The sequence below is a fragment of the Cetorhinus maximus genome, chromosome 28, assembly GCF_964194155.1.
Source record: "Cetorhinus maximus chromosome 28, sCetMax3.hap1.1, whole genome shotgun sequence".
Classification (NCBI taxonomy): domain Eukaryota; kingdom Metazoa; phylum Chordata; class Chondrichthyes; order Lamniformes; family Cetorhinidae; genus Cetorhinus; species Cetorhinus maximus.
Genome location: NC_135906.1, coordinates 27,474,599 through 27,490,745, shown reverse-complemented (window position 1 = coordinate 27,490,745; position 16,147 = coordinate 27,474,599). Strand labels below are relative to the sequence as shown.

General features: G+C 41.5%; 1 protein-coding gene across 2 annotated transcripts in view; it reads left to right on the top strand.

Annotated features, from left to right (window-relative positions):
• carm1 (coactivator-associated arginine methyltransferase 1) overlaps window positions 1-14,471 on the top strand; it is a 61,877-nt gene extending 47,406 nt beyond the window's left edge. The window contains exons 13-16 of one of the 2 annotated variants that reach the window (XM_078531482.1): window positions 1,968-2,080; window positions 3,981-4,058; window positions 9,338-9,406; window positions 14,064-14,471. In XM_078531482.1, coding sequence (XP_078387608.1) covers window positions 1,968-2,080; window positions 3,981-4,058; window positions 9,338-9,406; window positions 14,064-14,206 — 403 coding nt within the window. In that variant the 3' untranslated portion in view covers window positions 14,207-14,471. The remainder of the gene's footprint in view (window positions 1-1,967; window positions 2,081-3,980; window positions 4,059-9,337; window positions 9,407-14,063) is intronic. The other variant, XM_078531483.1, reaches the window with a different exon arrangement.
• Window positions 14,472-16,147: the final 1,676 nt, after the last annotated feature.

Sequence of the window (16,147 nt, the reverse complement as noted above, 5' to 3'; positions counted from 1 at the left end):
GGATGCGCTCGCACCAGAAATAAGGGGCGTTAGAGCCAATTAAACAAGGTGAAAGAATATAAGGTTAAGTGTCCGTTGATTGTCCTTAAGGTGTAGATTTTAAACGCTGCGGCTGATTTGGACTAGCTAGTTTCTTGGATGTATTCAGATGTAGAAGATGTTGCAATTATGAGATCTTGGATTGCTGGTAGGTTTCTGGTGGAGTTGGCTTCTCGAACCAAGCGACACACTTTTATTCCGAAAGAGAGAGAGCAGCCTTCAGCCTGTTCCCTCTGCTGAAAACTTTCTTGACACCACCTGTGTCACCTGCAATCTCTTTCTATTGGCTGGGCAACCTTGCCTTGAAATACGTCACCCATTGTGTAATTCCAAGAGGTTTTGGGTCTGCCTGTGGCAGCCATTGTTTCAATATCCAGTACTTGGCATTTTTAATGTCTCTTCCTTATAGACAGTTACGAGTTTCGCTGGGTTTCTGGGTTATAGGAAATGTCTCTGCCTTTGCACTTCTCCAAGGGTGATTTGATTTTTTTCTCATCTTCACCTTGGAATGTGGCCTTGCATTTTTAACCAGTTTGTTCTGTCTCAGTTTAAATTGCAAAATTTCCAGTCGGTTTAAAGTTGAAAAATCATATTTTCAAAAAATGAAATGGGCTTAACCTCGTGACAGTATCAGAACAAAAGATGGTGTCAGAAGAGGTGTAAGTTGTAAGACAGAATAACAGAGGAGGAGGAAAGCAGGGAAATCTAGTGAGGAGGTGAAGGCTCCCTTGACTGAGAATATGACACAAGAAAGGCTGGTCGACCCCCCAAGGAGTGGACCCCTTTGCCAGTCGTGTACCAATGGGGGAATCTATGCCCCAAGAAACAGCCAACACCACCTCCACTCCCAGTGGCTCTACTGTAGTATTCTTCAATTATTAAAAGAAAATGGAAACAGTGGATTTGGTCCAATGTTATTAAAACTCAAATATTCCAAATATGAATATTAAGCCTCTCTTCTGAGCTACAAAGGCAGAAGGGGCTTGATTACAACACAGCAGCTAACTTTTGTTTTTGCATTTTGTGGTATTTTAGCCTCTCCTTTTCTGTTTTTATGCTGTTTGTTATTCTAAATATTGAATGGTGACAGCATTGTGAAAGAAGAACTGGGCTGGATCTGAACTCTCATTCGGCGCAGCACAGTATTTCAATTCTGCATGGTGAATGGTTGTGTTGTGTCCTGTTGCCCACGCCCCCTCGGCCCTGTATTACAAACTGAGAAATCAGTAAGTCCGTATTGTTTATAATTCCATGTGGCTGACTTTAAAGAGAGAAAAACGGAAAATGCTGGAAATAGCAGGACAGGCAGCTTGAAGTAATGTTTCATTTACGTCAATGACCTTCTGTCAGGACTGGATAAAGTTTGAGCTGTAACAAGCTTGAAACAAACACAGGTGGGGGAAAGAGAAAAGGGTAGGTCTGTGATAGGGTGGAAACAGGAGTGATAAATGACAAGGAATGATGGTGCAAGGCAAAGGGGAATGGTAATGGGACAAATAAAGGAACAAACAATAGTTGGATCTTGATTCCTGTGCTGTCAGTTTAATGTAATTCTAGTCAAATTATAAGTCTGTGACCACCGTCACCTCTGCTAACATGCTTCAGTGATGTCAATTACAGGAACCGTTTGTGTATCTGCAGCAGTTTTATCACCAGCAGTATGGGCTGTGATGATTCTGGCCTTGGAGCTGCCTGGTCCTCTGAAACCACACAATAAGCTAGGAAGCGGTCAAAAGGTTTAACATCAGACTATCCTTTCTTTTCAAAAAAAAAAAGCGCGCACTTTAAATGATAAAGGGTACTCCAGTCCCTGTCCCCTAACTTTCTTCCCCTATAATTGCATATATTTATATAATTTTGTTTCTTTCCAATCATCCGTCATCTATAAGGATTCATTTTGTTTTCTCCCCCCACCCCACTCCCGCCAGGTACACGGGAACAACTCCTTCACCGCCCCCAGGTTCACATTATGTATCACCATCGGAGACCATGTGGAACACGTCTGCCTCGTATAACCTTAGCTCAGGATTGACGGTGTCTGGTATTGTACACTCTTTTTACCCTCTGGCCTACAAAATATCAGTAATTTTAATTTAGATCCCTAAATTTTATTTGTGCATTGCATAACTCATGATCTAAACTTGTATTTGCCATGGACTGATCCAGAAATTTGGACATAGTGAATAACAGATTGCATGTGGTCTGTATCGGAACATAACCTGGCTGTAAATGTTTAAAAATTCAGCTATCCTTTTGGTCTGTTGAGTATTCAGTGACTCAACTTATCCAAGTGACTGTTTCCTAAACTCTAGGTTGCCTGCTGCATCTTGCTTTGTGTTTTATTTTCTTTGTTCATCCCTTTCTTTCCTCTATTTTTTATTCTCTCTCCGAATGTAGGCGATACTGGATAGGCAAGCATTTGTTGCCCATCCCTAATTACCCTTGAGAAGGTGAGCCGCCTTCTTGAACTGCTGCGGTACATGAGGTGTAGGTACACCTACAGTGCTTTTAGAAAGGGAGGTTAAGGGTTTTGACCCAGCGGCCGTGAAGGAACGGCAGTATAGTTGCAAGTCAGGGTGGTGAGTGGCTTGGAGGGGAACTTGCAGGTTGTGGTGTTCCCATGCATCTGCTGCCCTTCTAGGTGGATGCTGCAGTGGAGTAGGTGTCCAGGGCAGTGAGACCTTGTTCAGTTTAATGTTGCTGTTCACCTGCTTTGTGTACTTTGAGCATTCTGCGCATCCTCCAGGAAGTCACCTTCCTGATGGTGCTTCACTAGTAGCTGACTCATGCCACCAGGTTGTGATTTGTAAATGTTAGTTTTTGACTGACTCTGGGATTTGCTTTTCTGCCCCACTAAGATCGAGCTTTCTCTCACTCCAGAGGTTATGCAACTTGCTGCCAAACACGTTCTTCTGATCTGCTGGCATAAATCGTTATTTTTCATTTTCTTTGAACCCTGCAATAATGTTTTTTTTAAATGCTTGAGCTTCTGCCAGATTTTGCTGTCAAAATAACTGAGGCTAATGGCACTCTCCGTTATTTATGCGTAGATCATACAGCAACTTCAGGAAAGTGCCTGATTAATTGCCAATATCCAAAAGTTGCTGTCTGTATTGTGCTGCTCCACCATGAGATTTGAGAAAACAGCATTTTGCTGTAAGCCTCAGAACTGATGGGCATTAGTACTAGCTAAACTCTCAACAGAAAGCTGTCTTTTAATTCCGAGCGTAAGTATCCTTTGAAAGATGTGATAATTGGTAATTATTGCCAATCAACCTTCCCCAGTACTGTAAATTAACAATTTTGTTTGTCTGTCTCTCTCTCGCGCTCTCTCTCTCTCTCTTTCTCAATCTAATCTTTCTTTCTCTCTCTCTACCTGATTTGACATTGAATTCACCCACTCTAATTTGCACTTCCTTCTCAGTCTTTGTGTTTATTCCTCGATCCTTCAATCTGATTAAATTGAGGAGATACCATGTTGGTTGCCCTGTTCACTTGGGTCCCAAGTGTACAGTTTCTCTCTCTGCACCATTATTGGCTCGCGTTTTCAGAAACTCGGTGTACAAAAATGTTTTGAGCTGAGGGACAAGTAGAGGCCCATTGTCAGTTAAGACTACACCAGGAATCAGTTTTTAAAGTGTTGTTGCTCCTGTAGACTTCCTGTTGATAAGCTGAGTTTCATCCTAGTTTTACCTGGAGGATGCATTCCATTAGAGTGAAGAATTGAGTTTTTTTTATTTTTAATATCCTATGTCCAATGTCCTGAAACACACATTTTCAAAGTAATAGCACATCCTTGTGGAATTGCAACAATGCACAGTGAGATGCTGTTAGCTCTATGTGCTGAGTTGTAGTTGTAGCTGATGTTTTATAATCTGCATTAAATTCCATGCTGATGGACATCAATGTAATGTATGGTACTCTGCTTTTTACTTTCTAAGGAGTCCCGACGGCATATGACCTGAGCAGTGTAATTGCCAGTGGATCTGCAGTCAGCCACAACAATCTGATTCCATTAGGTAGGTAGAGAATAATTTCCTGTTCAGAAGTTTTGAGTGTTATAGGAATTTTCAGGGTTGCATGGGAATATTAATAGTCAAGCGTAGTTGGTCAAACTCCAAACCAGATCAGTTTCAACATAACCCTCCTCTGCCATCTTGGTTCCCCAGCTGAAGCACCCTCAGCCTTTAAGTGGCACTCAACCTATGTTATGATTTAAAAACATACATTTGCCCACGACCGCAGGAGGCAATATTTCTCCTCTCTTGCAAATTAGTGCATCAAATATGGTCTTCAGGAGCTCCGGCTCTGGGTGGAAGCTCAGTTCACAAGTTTCAACTGGGCGGACTCTGCATTCCAGCTGTTCAGTCATATGACATTGACATGAATTCTAAATTGGCTTGCATTGGGAGGGCAGCCAGTGTGCCAGTCATTACAGTAGAATTCCACTTCCGAGATCTTAATATTTTTATACGGGAGGTTATACTTTGGTTTGGAGTTTGTCTCTATCTCAGTTGTATAATCATCTGCCAGTAGGCTTATAACTATTTGGATAGTTTATGATTTGAGTAGGTTAAATTCTAAATTTGTCATTGGATCTTGCTCTCACTTGCACCAGTCTTTTGCGTTGTATATTTAAAACTGTCTTGATTGTGTCTTGTTAATGGATTCCTCTGTGACTTGTACTGTAAACCTGAAATAATTCTGCCACGTTCCCATGGCCAAATTGTTCAGGGATCTCATCCGGCATAAGATTCCCATGTTGCCCTGGCCATCGAATGCTGACTTGAGACCTTGTTTGGAAATTTTGAAGTACTTCTCCACAGGATTGGGGATGATGAGAGATAAACAAACATCATTCCTGAACTGTTGTGTGCTTTCTGCAGGCACAGGACCAGATCTGCCTGCTTTCTGGCCTTAAATGGGAGACCCAGTTGGGCAAGGGTTCAACAATGACTTGTATGGGTTATTCCATTTTAAAATAAAAATAAGCCACCTAGCTACAACTCTATGCCACATCCTCTTAAAAGAAGACAAAGGCAATGGGCAAAAGATCCATTCCCAGTGTTCTGCTGCTCTTATTCTAAATAGATGTGATCCGTTCCTGGTTTGTCCCCCAATTGTCCTCACCTTGCTACAGAAAAATTTCCAATGTCTATCTTGTGCCTCTTCATGACAGCCAGCCCACAAGGGGAGAGTCCAAGATATAGATAATCTACAAGGTGTTTGTAAAGTTGCGCAATGGCTTTATACTTTAATAACTTTTAGATGTACCTATGATAACAAACTAAATGGCATATGAAAGCATGATTCATAAAACTTTTAAAATGTTATTATGAACTTCAGATCTGCTAGACATAATGCACAGTTCACCTTTTCTACTGTCACAATTTTCATTCAGTTTCAGGATCTGAGAAAAACTGAAAAAGCATGAGCACAGCATTAATAACAATATTAAAATTTGGATTATGCTTTCATATGCTGTTTACAATTTGCTTCTATCATGTGCATATTCAAAGTTACTAAAGTTTAAAGTTGCACAAGGACTTTACAAATGCCCTTTATAATGGTGCTTAAACATGTAAGGCAGTTAGGTCTTTCCAGACTTGACTATTTTGCACTGTTGAAGCCTGTGGATTTATTGCAAATAAAGTTTTCCTATTAAATAGATTCCTCCACATCAACGCCTGTTGATGTGCATTTGAGCAGCACTGATTTGTAATGCATGAACGATTGCCCGCTTGCATTGAGCATATTAAATTCACACACCTTCTCGCACTCTGGATTTTTAAAACATTTCCCCTCCCTAGGGCTATTTCTGGTACACAGTTTGAAGGGAGAAGAGGAACAATCCTGGATGTCCTTTATTTATTTTGATATAATTGCCACTTTCTCAAGAGTTTAAAGATCAAATTTTAACTAATTGAGGAAATCTGTCCACATGTTCTTTTAAATAGTGGCCTGTTTTATTGGTTCTTTACTTGTCTTGTGTTGAACAGTTTTGTAAAAAATTAATCCACCCTCCTGGACTAGCGACAGTCTTGCATCGTGTAAAACATTAAACATGGTGAGCAGTCACATTTGTTAGTCTTATGTTCGTGGCAGGGGGCAATTTTGGAAGAGTTTATGCATCCATCTGTTACCTAATCTCCATCAGAGGTGTTCCACTTGATAAAGTTGCTGCAACATTAAACAGTGATGTAGTCACCACTTTTGCTGACTGCAACAACGTTTATTTTAAGCATTCTTGGCTCCAGGCGATGGTCTACAGTTTATTTCATTTCAGCATAATTTTTTATCTAGAAAATTTTGCAGCTTTTTACCCCTTGAGTCTTTACACTCCTTCTTTAATGTATTTGAGTTGTACCCAGAGGAAAATGAGAGAAGCTAACCCTCTATGCAATGCAAGCTAAATAACTTGGTGACTGACATGCTGATCAAGTTGAGAAATGGGCAGATTTTTCATTGAGCTTTGTATTGCCCTCTGACCCCATGACTTGAGTTCATATTTAGCCAGACCCACATGTGGTTTTGTTTTTGTTAAAAGAAATGGTAGGATGGTGCCCTTTACAGCTCTGTGACTGAAAAGTTTGGAAAGCAAATACGTTAGTGGAGCATAGGTTAGAGGTTTTCCACTGCAATGGGTATACTGCAGTCACTAGTGTGAAATGGGCATTCAGTGTTATTACTACATAGAATTCACAATGCAGAAACGGGCCATTCATCCCAACCAGTTTTTGCTCCACAAAAGCTTCCTCCAAGTCTACTTATTTCATCCCACCCTATCAACATATCCTTCCACTCCTTCATTCCTTGCATCTTCCCCTTAAATGCATCTATGTTCCCCTCACTCCATGTGGTAGCCAGTTCCATATTCTTATCACAAAGTTTCTCCTTGATGCCTTATTGCACTTATCAGTAACTAGCTTGTAATTTTGGACTTGCCAACCCACCCCCCCACCTACTCATGGAGACAAATTTTGCATGTCTAGCCTAACAAAAACTTCCATAGTTTTAAGACCTCTATCTGGACACCTTAGTTTTTAGAGAAGAGGGCCCCAACATATTCCGTCTTTTTGGTAGTTGTATTCTCTTTATCCTGGTAACATCCGTGTAAATTTACACTACTGATTTTTGTAAGTCTTTCCCCTGCCATATTGTTTATCTGGTCACGAGTCAGCTTAGATTCACCCACTCTGACCTTCCTTAATCAAGCAGTCAGTTGTTGCTCATGTTTTTAATTATATGTTGCCTATGTTTGTGTATCTGGGTGGCCTCATTTGTCAGATACATAGGCTGTTGCTGTATTTCTTTCTTTCCGTTTATCCTACAGTCTTGGGGGTTGGGTTCTGTGCTATGATCTCCATCCAACTACCTTCAAAATGAGAGTGGGGGGTGGTGGTTATATCTCTTCCTCCGCCCAGCGCTGACAAGTTATTTCCATATCACACGGTTGAAACTAGTGACTCAGTTACGAACTGGTGAACAGTAAGGGTTCTTAGTAATAGTAAGCAGCCTAGGTTTGAGTAGGCAGCATTTCTGTGTAACGACAGAACCCTAATACTTAGTCAGTAAGCTTTTTAAAAATCTCCCAGGGGTCTTACAAGGCTGGCACAACCACAAAATAATAACTCTAATTTTGGGGCATAAGCCTTTATTGTTCCAGGGGCTCAGGTGACCTGAATCAAATTTTATTTTGTGTTGCACTTGGATAGACAGGAACCTGTTTGCCACAAATTTTAACACAGTACTGGTTATAGGGTCAGTCTAAGTCTCCTTCCCTAAAGGGTCAGTGTAACCTCAGTTTGCATTTAGGATATATGTAACCCCAGCTCTTTTTTGAAAAGTCTCACTATAATAAGAATCTTAGTACCTTCCTCAGCACAGTTGTAGTTTTAGATAGTGACTGTGCTATTACTTATGATATCCTGTGTACATACTAGTAATAATACTGTCTCTAGTTGTCAGTGAAGGAATAAACTTACCATTGTCTGTATTCAAAAATTCTGTTTTCAGGAACAATATGATGCAGTATGTTGTAACCAGTGCAGTTTTTTATTTGTATTTCCTGTTGTGATGACAAGCTGCTAACCTCGAAGTTGATTATTTTTTTAAAAAGACATAACAGGTGTAGGTTTATGTTTCTTTCCTCTCTTCCCACCCACCCCACCCTACCAAGTTGTCTGGTAAAGTTAGGTTGCAGTTAATCACAATGGCTGAACATTCTGCCTTGGAAATGCTGCGGAGAGTTCTGATATCACATTGTCTAATTCGTATCTTTTGGTAGTCATGTGCAGAGCAGTCAGTAGAATTGACCTCCTGCTTAAATCGGGGTACGTCAAGGTAAAATGTGTGGATCCATTGGCCCTCTAAAAGGGGAGGAAGGGAGAAAGTAATTGGCTGCCTCGATTACTGTCTATGGGTAAATATCGTCTGGTTCGAGTTGAGTTAGCCGATTTCAGTTGAAGTCACGACTGGGGCACTACAATTGGTCCTGAACATCCTGAGGTAGGAGAAACATCAGGAAGGTTTCTCTTTCCCGAGTGCTCTCCAGCAACACCTGCCGAAAAGTGTGTGTGTGTTGGGCTTTGGGGTTGGGTGCAGCTGTTATTGTTTCCCTTTTTTTCCTCCCTGCACCCCCTCCCACCCCACGCCTGCCAACAGTTACTGCGTGGGCTTGCATGGACTAAGACCACCTGAATCAGTTCCTGGCAGGCACCTGGCCCTGATTGAACTATATCCCAGAAAGAGTCATCATCCTTAGCAAGAGGAGAGGTGGAATGTTTGCACATGAGTTTGGAAATGAGAATCAAGTTGTGGTTTTCTTCACTTCCTATAATGTGCAGCATTGCAAATATACTGAACTTATTTTGCAGAAATGTGATTCTTGACACCTACAATTGAATTGCCCTTAAGTGATTTCAGTGGACTGGGTTTATTGTAGTACAAATCTACCTTCCACTGTAGCAAGCCCAATACCTCGAAACTGTGATTCAGCCCCTGTATAATTGAAATTTTTTCTTCCGATCACCTTTGTCAAATTCAAAGGATGTCAGCCCTTCTCAATACATAGAAATCCTGGTCTAAACGTAACTCTTGTTGATGAACTAGGCATGTTAACAATCTGTTATACTAGTCTGACTGCTGTGGTCATTCTGGTGAACACAGCACTAGCACCAAGCATTGTTGAACTTTAGTGATGCATTATTGAGGAATGAGCTTTATGCTTTTGTGTGGTGCTTTTCCCTCCCTTTGTTGTATTTTACTGGAAGGTTTCTCTCTCCTCCTCTCTTCACAGCCAACACTGGGATAGTGAATCACACTCACTCAAGACTGGGATCCATAATGAGCACAGGATTTATACAGGGTAAAGACATGGCCCTGAATCCCTCTGAGGCTTGACCGGTCGAATGAAACTTGCCAATGGAAACTCAACTGCTTGGCTCCAGGCACCCATAGCAACCTGTAGCCAATCTAGTTCCTTCTGGGATTGGCAGACTGCACCCAGGAGCCTAAAATGCAACAAAGGGTTGACTGGTCTGCTTGAAAAGATACACTTGGCACAGGGAGAACTGAACTTTATGTTGAATGAATGGTTAAATGCATTACCTGAGCACAGTGCAAGCTCTGCCATGAGTTTAACTGTGCACTCTGTCAATGAGCTTTAAGTTTTGATGTCCATGTTAATCCCTGCAACATTGCAAAGAAAATTAGAATATTTCCCATTCCTTTGTTGGTGTGCCACTTTTTTTCCATTTATGCCTGGTCTTCTCTCTAATAGTTCAAAGATTGAACTAAACTGATTGTGAAAACTGAAAGTTGCAATTTGAAATGCTTGTACAGTTGTACATTGCTGGGGAGAAAGGACTCCAGGCCAGTGTCCATGTTGACATAATCTTTTTGTGTTGAGCAAAGGCTCTAGGAATTCCCCAGTGCATGGTTGTTTCTAGAAGCTTGTCTTGACAACCAGGCTCATCTTTGCTGCTAATCTGTGCAGCAGTGCAGTAAAATGCAAATTGGGTGACCTACCAGTTCATGTTTGTCTTTTCAGTCAGACCCCACATCCTAGGTATTGATCAATAACACTGATTAAAGCCTGGGAGTTTGTTCTAATTGTCTGAGGGCTACTGTGTTACCCCTGTTCCTTAATGCTGTACAGTTGGTGACCTTGGGCTTTGAATTTTACCTTTAGCCACAAGTATCATAAAGATGCAGCAGTTTTGTCAGCCCCTCAAAAGGGGCAGAACAGGTTTCTGTTTCCCATGTAGACCATTCATCAAACCAGAGTGTTAACTCGCCCTTCCGCTTCGTGGAGGGTGATAGGCCTATGTGTATTTCCTGCATTTGCACTTTGTCTTTCTATCTCCAAAATTTGAGTTGATCTCCCTGTGCAAGTCTCTCTCTCGCTCTCCTGCAATGCAGATCAGTTCTCCAGTGTTACAGCTATAGTTCCAACTCTCCCAGGGGATCCTCGACATTGCACACGCTATAATGTACTTTACCTGAATTAGTTAATACTTTTTTTAATAATGAAGTGCTATCTCCTACCATTCAGTGGGTCTGGTGTGTTTGGTAAATTCTGGTAAACACCTGTTTACAAAGTGTGCCAGAAAAATCAGCACAGTTAAGTCTTTTCTACATTTTTGACTCCTTATGACATTGGATCCCCTGGAGAGGGAAGAATGGCTTTGAGTTGGAATCTTGGCTGTAGGGTTAGCTGTTTATGACGTTGATGGGATTGTTTTGTTCTCCGCATGGCTCATCATCTTCCAGACTCCCTTCCCTGTAGGAATTCCATTGGCAGCAGGCTGCTCCGGGTGCCTGGAGTCGGATTTCTGTCAGTAAGGTTCATAGCATGCTGGTAACTATGCAGTGTTGATTAAAGGCCCTGTGTATTCCCATAGCTCTTGGTGGGTATATGCGTCGCTATTGAAAGATTTTGGGCTTCCAATAGCGACAGCAAACAGTGAATGGGTGTGTCCAAAAGAGATGATCCTCTGAGCGACTGTCTATTATGGGTGCTTTTTTTCAAACTTAAAAACAAGATGACAGCACAGGGTCTTTAATGCACACATCTATTGTTTTTGGCTTAGAGAATTTATCTCAATGTGGGGGGAAAAAATTGCAGAAAATCAAATTAGGTGTAGCATTACTTGCCTTTTTAATAACTAGGCCAACCCATCCTGACCAAACATGGCTTGGGTGGAGGGGGGGCTTCCTTTTAAAATCTGAAACCAACCCAATCATCAAAGATGTCTTAAGTTTGCCCCCTCAAAGGAAACCAGTTACATCTCAAATACTGGAAGGCGGTCTTTTGAAGCTGCCAACTAACATGGGATAATGTGTGTGGGAGACATGTACATCCCCCTTCTCTTCCCTCCCTGATTTCAGTGTTTTTTTCCCTCCCCTAACTAATAGTACAGAACAGGAATTGATTGGCGTGGCCTACTGTTGCCCTGTACCATGCAGTTATCCTATGGGCCACTTGAGATCTTTTAAAACTTAACTACTGAGATCTGTATTCGGGTGATACGAACATACGAATTAGAAGTAGGATTAGGCCATTTGGCCCTTGAGCCTACTCTGCCATTAATTAATTATGGCTGATCCGATTGTGGCCTCAACTCCACTTTCCCACCTACCCCGATAACCTTTGACTCTCTTGTTAGTGAAGAATCTTTATCTAACTCAGCCTTAAAAATATTCAATGACCCTGCCTCCACTGCTCTCTGAGGAGAGAGTTCCACAAGCTCTCAACCCTCAGAAAATTTCTCCTCATCTCCATCTTAAATGGGAGACCCCTTATTTTTAAACTGTTCTGTCTAGTTCTAATCTTCCCCCACAAGGGGAAAAATCCTTTCTGATCCACCCTGTCATGCCCCCTCAGGATATGAGTAGCCAGATATACAATTTCATAGCTTCTGACACAGCGCTGAATCAGAGAACCGAAATTTTCTCCCTTCTTCACCCAACACCACTGGCAAAATAATTAAGTTATTAAGTGAGTGTTCATGCACCATCACTGCAACTGGATGCACCAGCAAAATAACTTGATGTTTCATTGCCTTTTTAGTGCTGTTCAGGGATTTAGTAGCATTCCTGCACTATTGTCAGAACAAAATTAGATTTTTAAATTTGTTTTTTATGGTGCTGTTAACAGAAATAGCTGCATTATTTTGATAATGGGACCTGGTGATAAATGTACACCAGCTCTCTCTCTCTCTCTCTCTCTCTCTCTCATCCCAGCACAAGCTACACTATGGTTTGACTCTCCCCGAGAGGGAAGCTTCCTTGACTGCATTAGACATTCTGTTAATTCCCTTGGTCCTCCAAGGTTTACTCATCATTTACCTTCAGTCATTTCACAGTGGTAGAGCGTGGCACAAACTCTAATCCCAATCAGATGCGCAAAGTAAAATGATTTTATTTACCCAAATGGAAGAGGATCATTCTGTCAACTTGGTCAGAGAAGTGCTATCTTGCCTTTGAGACTACAGCAGTATTTCTGCACCAAAGCACAATCCAGGAGGATTTTCATTTCCCAATTTTCTAAAACATATTGTGAAATATTTGCGTTCAGTTTGTTGATCCGTGCAGTACACACTGCATATCCACACATTATATAACAAGTACTCCTTAAAAGGACTTCTGGGGGGGTATAGTGAAGAGTTTAGAAATAGATTTTATTTTATGTTTTTTGTCTCCTGGGCTTATGCAAACTTTACTCAAACTCTGCACATGGTAAATCCCCAAGAACTGATTTGAGGATAGGAAGTGTTGCGTATTTGATCTCTCGGTGTCTATTTGCATCCATCATCTCACTAGCTTTGTTGTCCAAACAATGCCATTAAAACTAGACTGAGTTTGCCTCAATCAGGGGAGATCAACACAAACTGAATAATCACATTTAACATTTCAAAGCTTGAACTTCAATTTATTTTTTGTTAATTTTAATGAGCATTCCTGCAGCGTCTGACCCGTACTCTTTCACTGGCCAATTACAATGATTATCGACTTCTCTAAATGTTGCTATCTCATGTAACTAACTTGCTTAAAAATCCGATTTTTGAATTGCATGTAGTTTGTGTTTTTCAGTGTCAGGGTTTTGTCTAAAATCAAGGAAAGAGGTTGGGCACTTCAGTGGACCTCAGGGCCAGGGGAGGGGTAGTGACCAAAGTTCTTGCTCCTGTTCACAATTCAGTACCCTATTTGGAAATTTGTGAGTGCCAATGAGAACAGGAATGACTCACTGTCAGGACCATAGTTCTCCTTCCCTTTCATGCACCCTTGTGGTTAACTAGCCTGTGGACACTCCTCAGCCTGCAAGTTCATAATGAGCAACCAATGTCCAAGGAATCAAACTTTAGCTGGACGCAGCCTTTCAGGAGTGGGAAAGGAAGAAAATTGGCACCAGAATGTTAGTCAAAAAAGTCCAGGTTTATGCCATCTGTCCTTCATATTGTTGACTCCTAAATTTAGCTTTGTTCTTGTGAGATTCAGTGTTCAGTATCAAGTGGGTGGGATCAAATTCATATGCCAGATATACCATCAGCTAATGATGTTAGCCCTGTGTAGGATTAAGTTTTTACATTTACCTGAAGGGGATAGTGTAAAGGAATGTGCTATCACTGGTCCCTTCAACTACTCCCCTGACTGGCAGCACTGTCTAATTTTGCTGCTTCTCTGGTTGCTTTCAGTGCTGGGTGTATAGGTTTGAATGGGATAGCCTGTCTAGTTGGGTGATTTTTGCCTGACCCATTCAATGGCCCACCCAAAGTGAGTGGGTTGAAAGCTGCAGACAGTCCTGGGGGGGTAAATACTAGCTTGGGAGTCCCAGCAGCTCTACTGCTTGAGCAACCAGCTAGCTGTCTGAAACTAGGAGCTTCTCCGAAAGGGGACATAATTTGAAAGTTGGGGTAGGGCATTAGTATTCTAAAGGATTGAGTGGCCTTTATAATGTAAGGATTTTTACCTGTGAAACTCTTATGTTTATGGCTGTTCTTTGTTCTGTTCTGTTTTGCTAGGATCTTCGAGCGGTGGACAGGGTGGAGTGATTGCCAGTAGCAGCCACTATCCAATCAACAGTCAGTTCACCATGGGCGGTGCTGCCATCTCCATGGCTTCTCCAATGTCCATAAGCACCAACACAATGCACTATGGGAGCTAAGAGTCCATGACAATGCCTCCAACCTTTCGAACTGACACTTTTGAGAGGAAAAAAACCAAATGCAGATTCAGTTCCCTCTCCAAAAACTCAATCTCTATGAATTGTCCAAATTCATTGTCCATGGATTTAGCTAAGCCTGAGGGTGTGTGTGTGTATTTTGTTTTTGCCATGGAAGCGACAACAAGCAAATTCTTTGATACCAGACTTGTAAAGTTTTATATAACAAAAAATGGGGGTGGGAAAATAAATGCTGTTTTGGTCCTGCGATTAGAGTCTGTAGTTAATAGATTTCCTCACCAGTTTGTTGTCGGAGTGCTGCAGGTAGATACTAACATATCCAGCGTGTTGGGGGCAGATTGCTGATGGGAGGTTTCCATTACTTGGTATGACCTTGTCGTCTCCTCCTCCTCCTCCTCCTGTGTTACCTTAACCACCTCACCAACCCCCTCACCCCCCTCAGTCTAAATAAACTGATCACTTGGGGATTTTAGGTTAATGGAAACTGTTAATTGAAAGCTTCGAAAATGACAATTACCGGGTGTAAACGTAATAAATATTCTAAATGTTTTTGATACCTAAGACATTTTTCATTTTTAAAGGTTTTTTTAATGTAAGGCAAGTTCCTTTAAGTACCAACAGACTGAGTGGAAATTGCTTTTCCCAACTCCTTTGAAACCTGAAATGAGTGAGAAGCTTCCAGGTTCATCATGTGGAGAAAGGTGTTTTGCAGGCCTGGCATGAACTGTGTAGCTGGAGGAAAGGAACAGGTGTCTGAACATTGAGCTTTTTCTGGGCACCTGTCTGATTTGCTTTTGTCTGCCTTTTTTTTTCATTTTGACAATTTTGCAAGATGATCTCAAAGCCAGAAATATAAATCTGGTCAGACTAGTGCTTTGCGCATAGTGACCTTTAAACTGCACAGCTGCAAATCTGTCGCTCAACAGTGCCAAGAGCAACCATGCACTGGCCAGCTCGTCACTGCATCCAACCTAAACTATTAATGCTTTGCCTGCTGACAGTTCTATTAAAGAGGGACTGATAGACCGTCCTGCATCCTTTGACTTTCTATTTCCAATGATTTTATTTCTGAGTTCTATGTATCCGCTGTCATTTCGAATGCAGTTGAGTTGAAACTGCAATGTCAGTAGGTCAAGCAACCAGCACCACCTGTGCAGTGCTGCTGCTCTTGGAATGGCAGGTGCCATACACATATTGAAACGGGTCTGACTGCTTTAGCGTATACTTCTGTGTATATTGGGTTTCGTCTCCGTATACAAGTAAAGGGATGCTGCAGATTTGGGGGGTAGGTGTGTTCTCTAGCAGTGGGACATCATGGTTAGGGTATGGGATTTTGTACTCCACACTCCAGATAAATTCATTCTAGTTGCGAGCACCCTTCTGTGATTAACTTCCAAATCTCGAGATTAAAGGTAATGAAGACTTCACTTTTCTATCAGATCTTACAGAGAAAGAGCATTTTCTGATTATAACTCTTAACAATGTCTGTATATTTCTATTGAAATAGTTGTATTATTACTGGCAGCAGTCTCTGATAGAAGGAAGAATTTCTTTAAATTCTACGGATTGACTGTAGATTCTAGCTGTCTTGTCATACAAGATATTTTACTTTGAAAGAAGATTCAAATCCACCTGCTTCTTTTCCTTTACAAAATCTTGTGCCCTGACTCTGGTGAGTTCATTGGCCTTCTTCGGTTTTCAGATGTCCATTAATGTTATTGATGTGTGCAGGGGATGGGGAGAAGCGACATTGATTTCCTTGTGGGGCTTGTGTGAGAATTTGATGGACCTGCTTATGGTTCTGACAGTTTTGTATTTGTTCTAGTGACCTGTTGAGAATCAGGGTAGAATTGAGGTGAACAGATGAGCTATACCTATAGTATTGTATGTATGGGGGAGAGAGAGAGCGCTTCTGCAATAAAA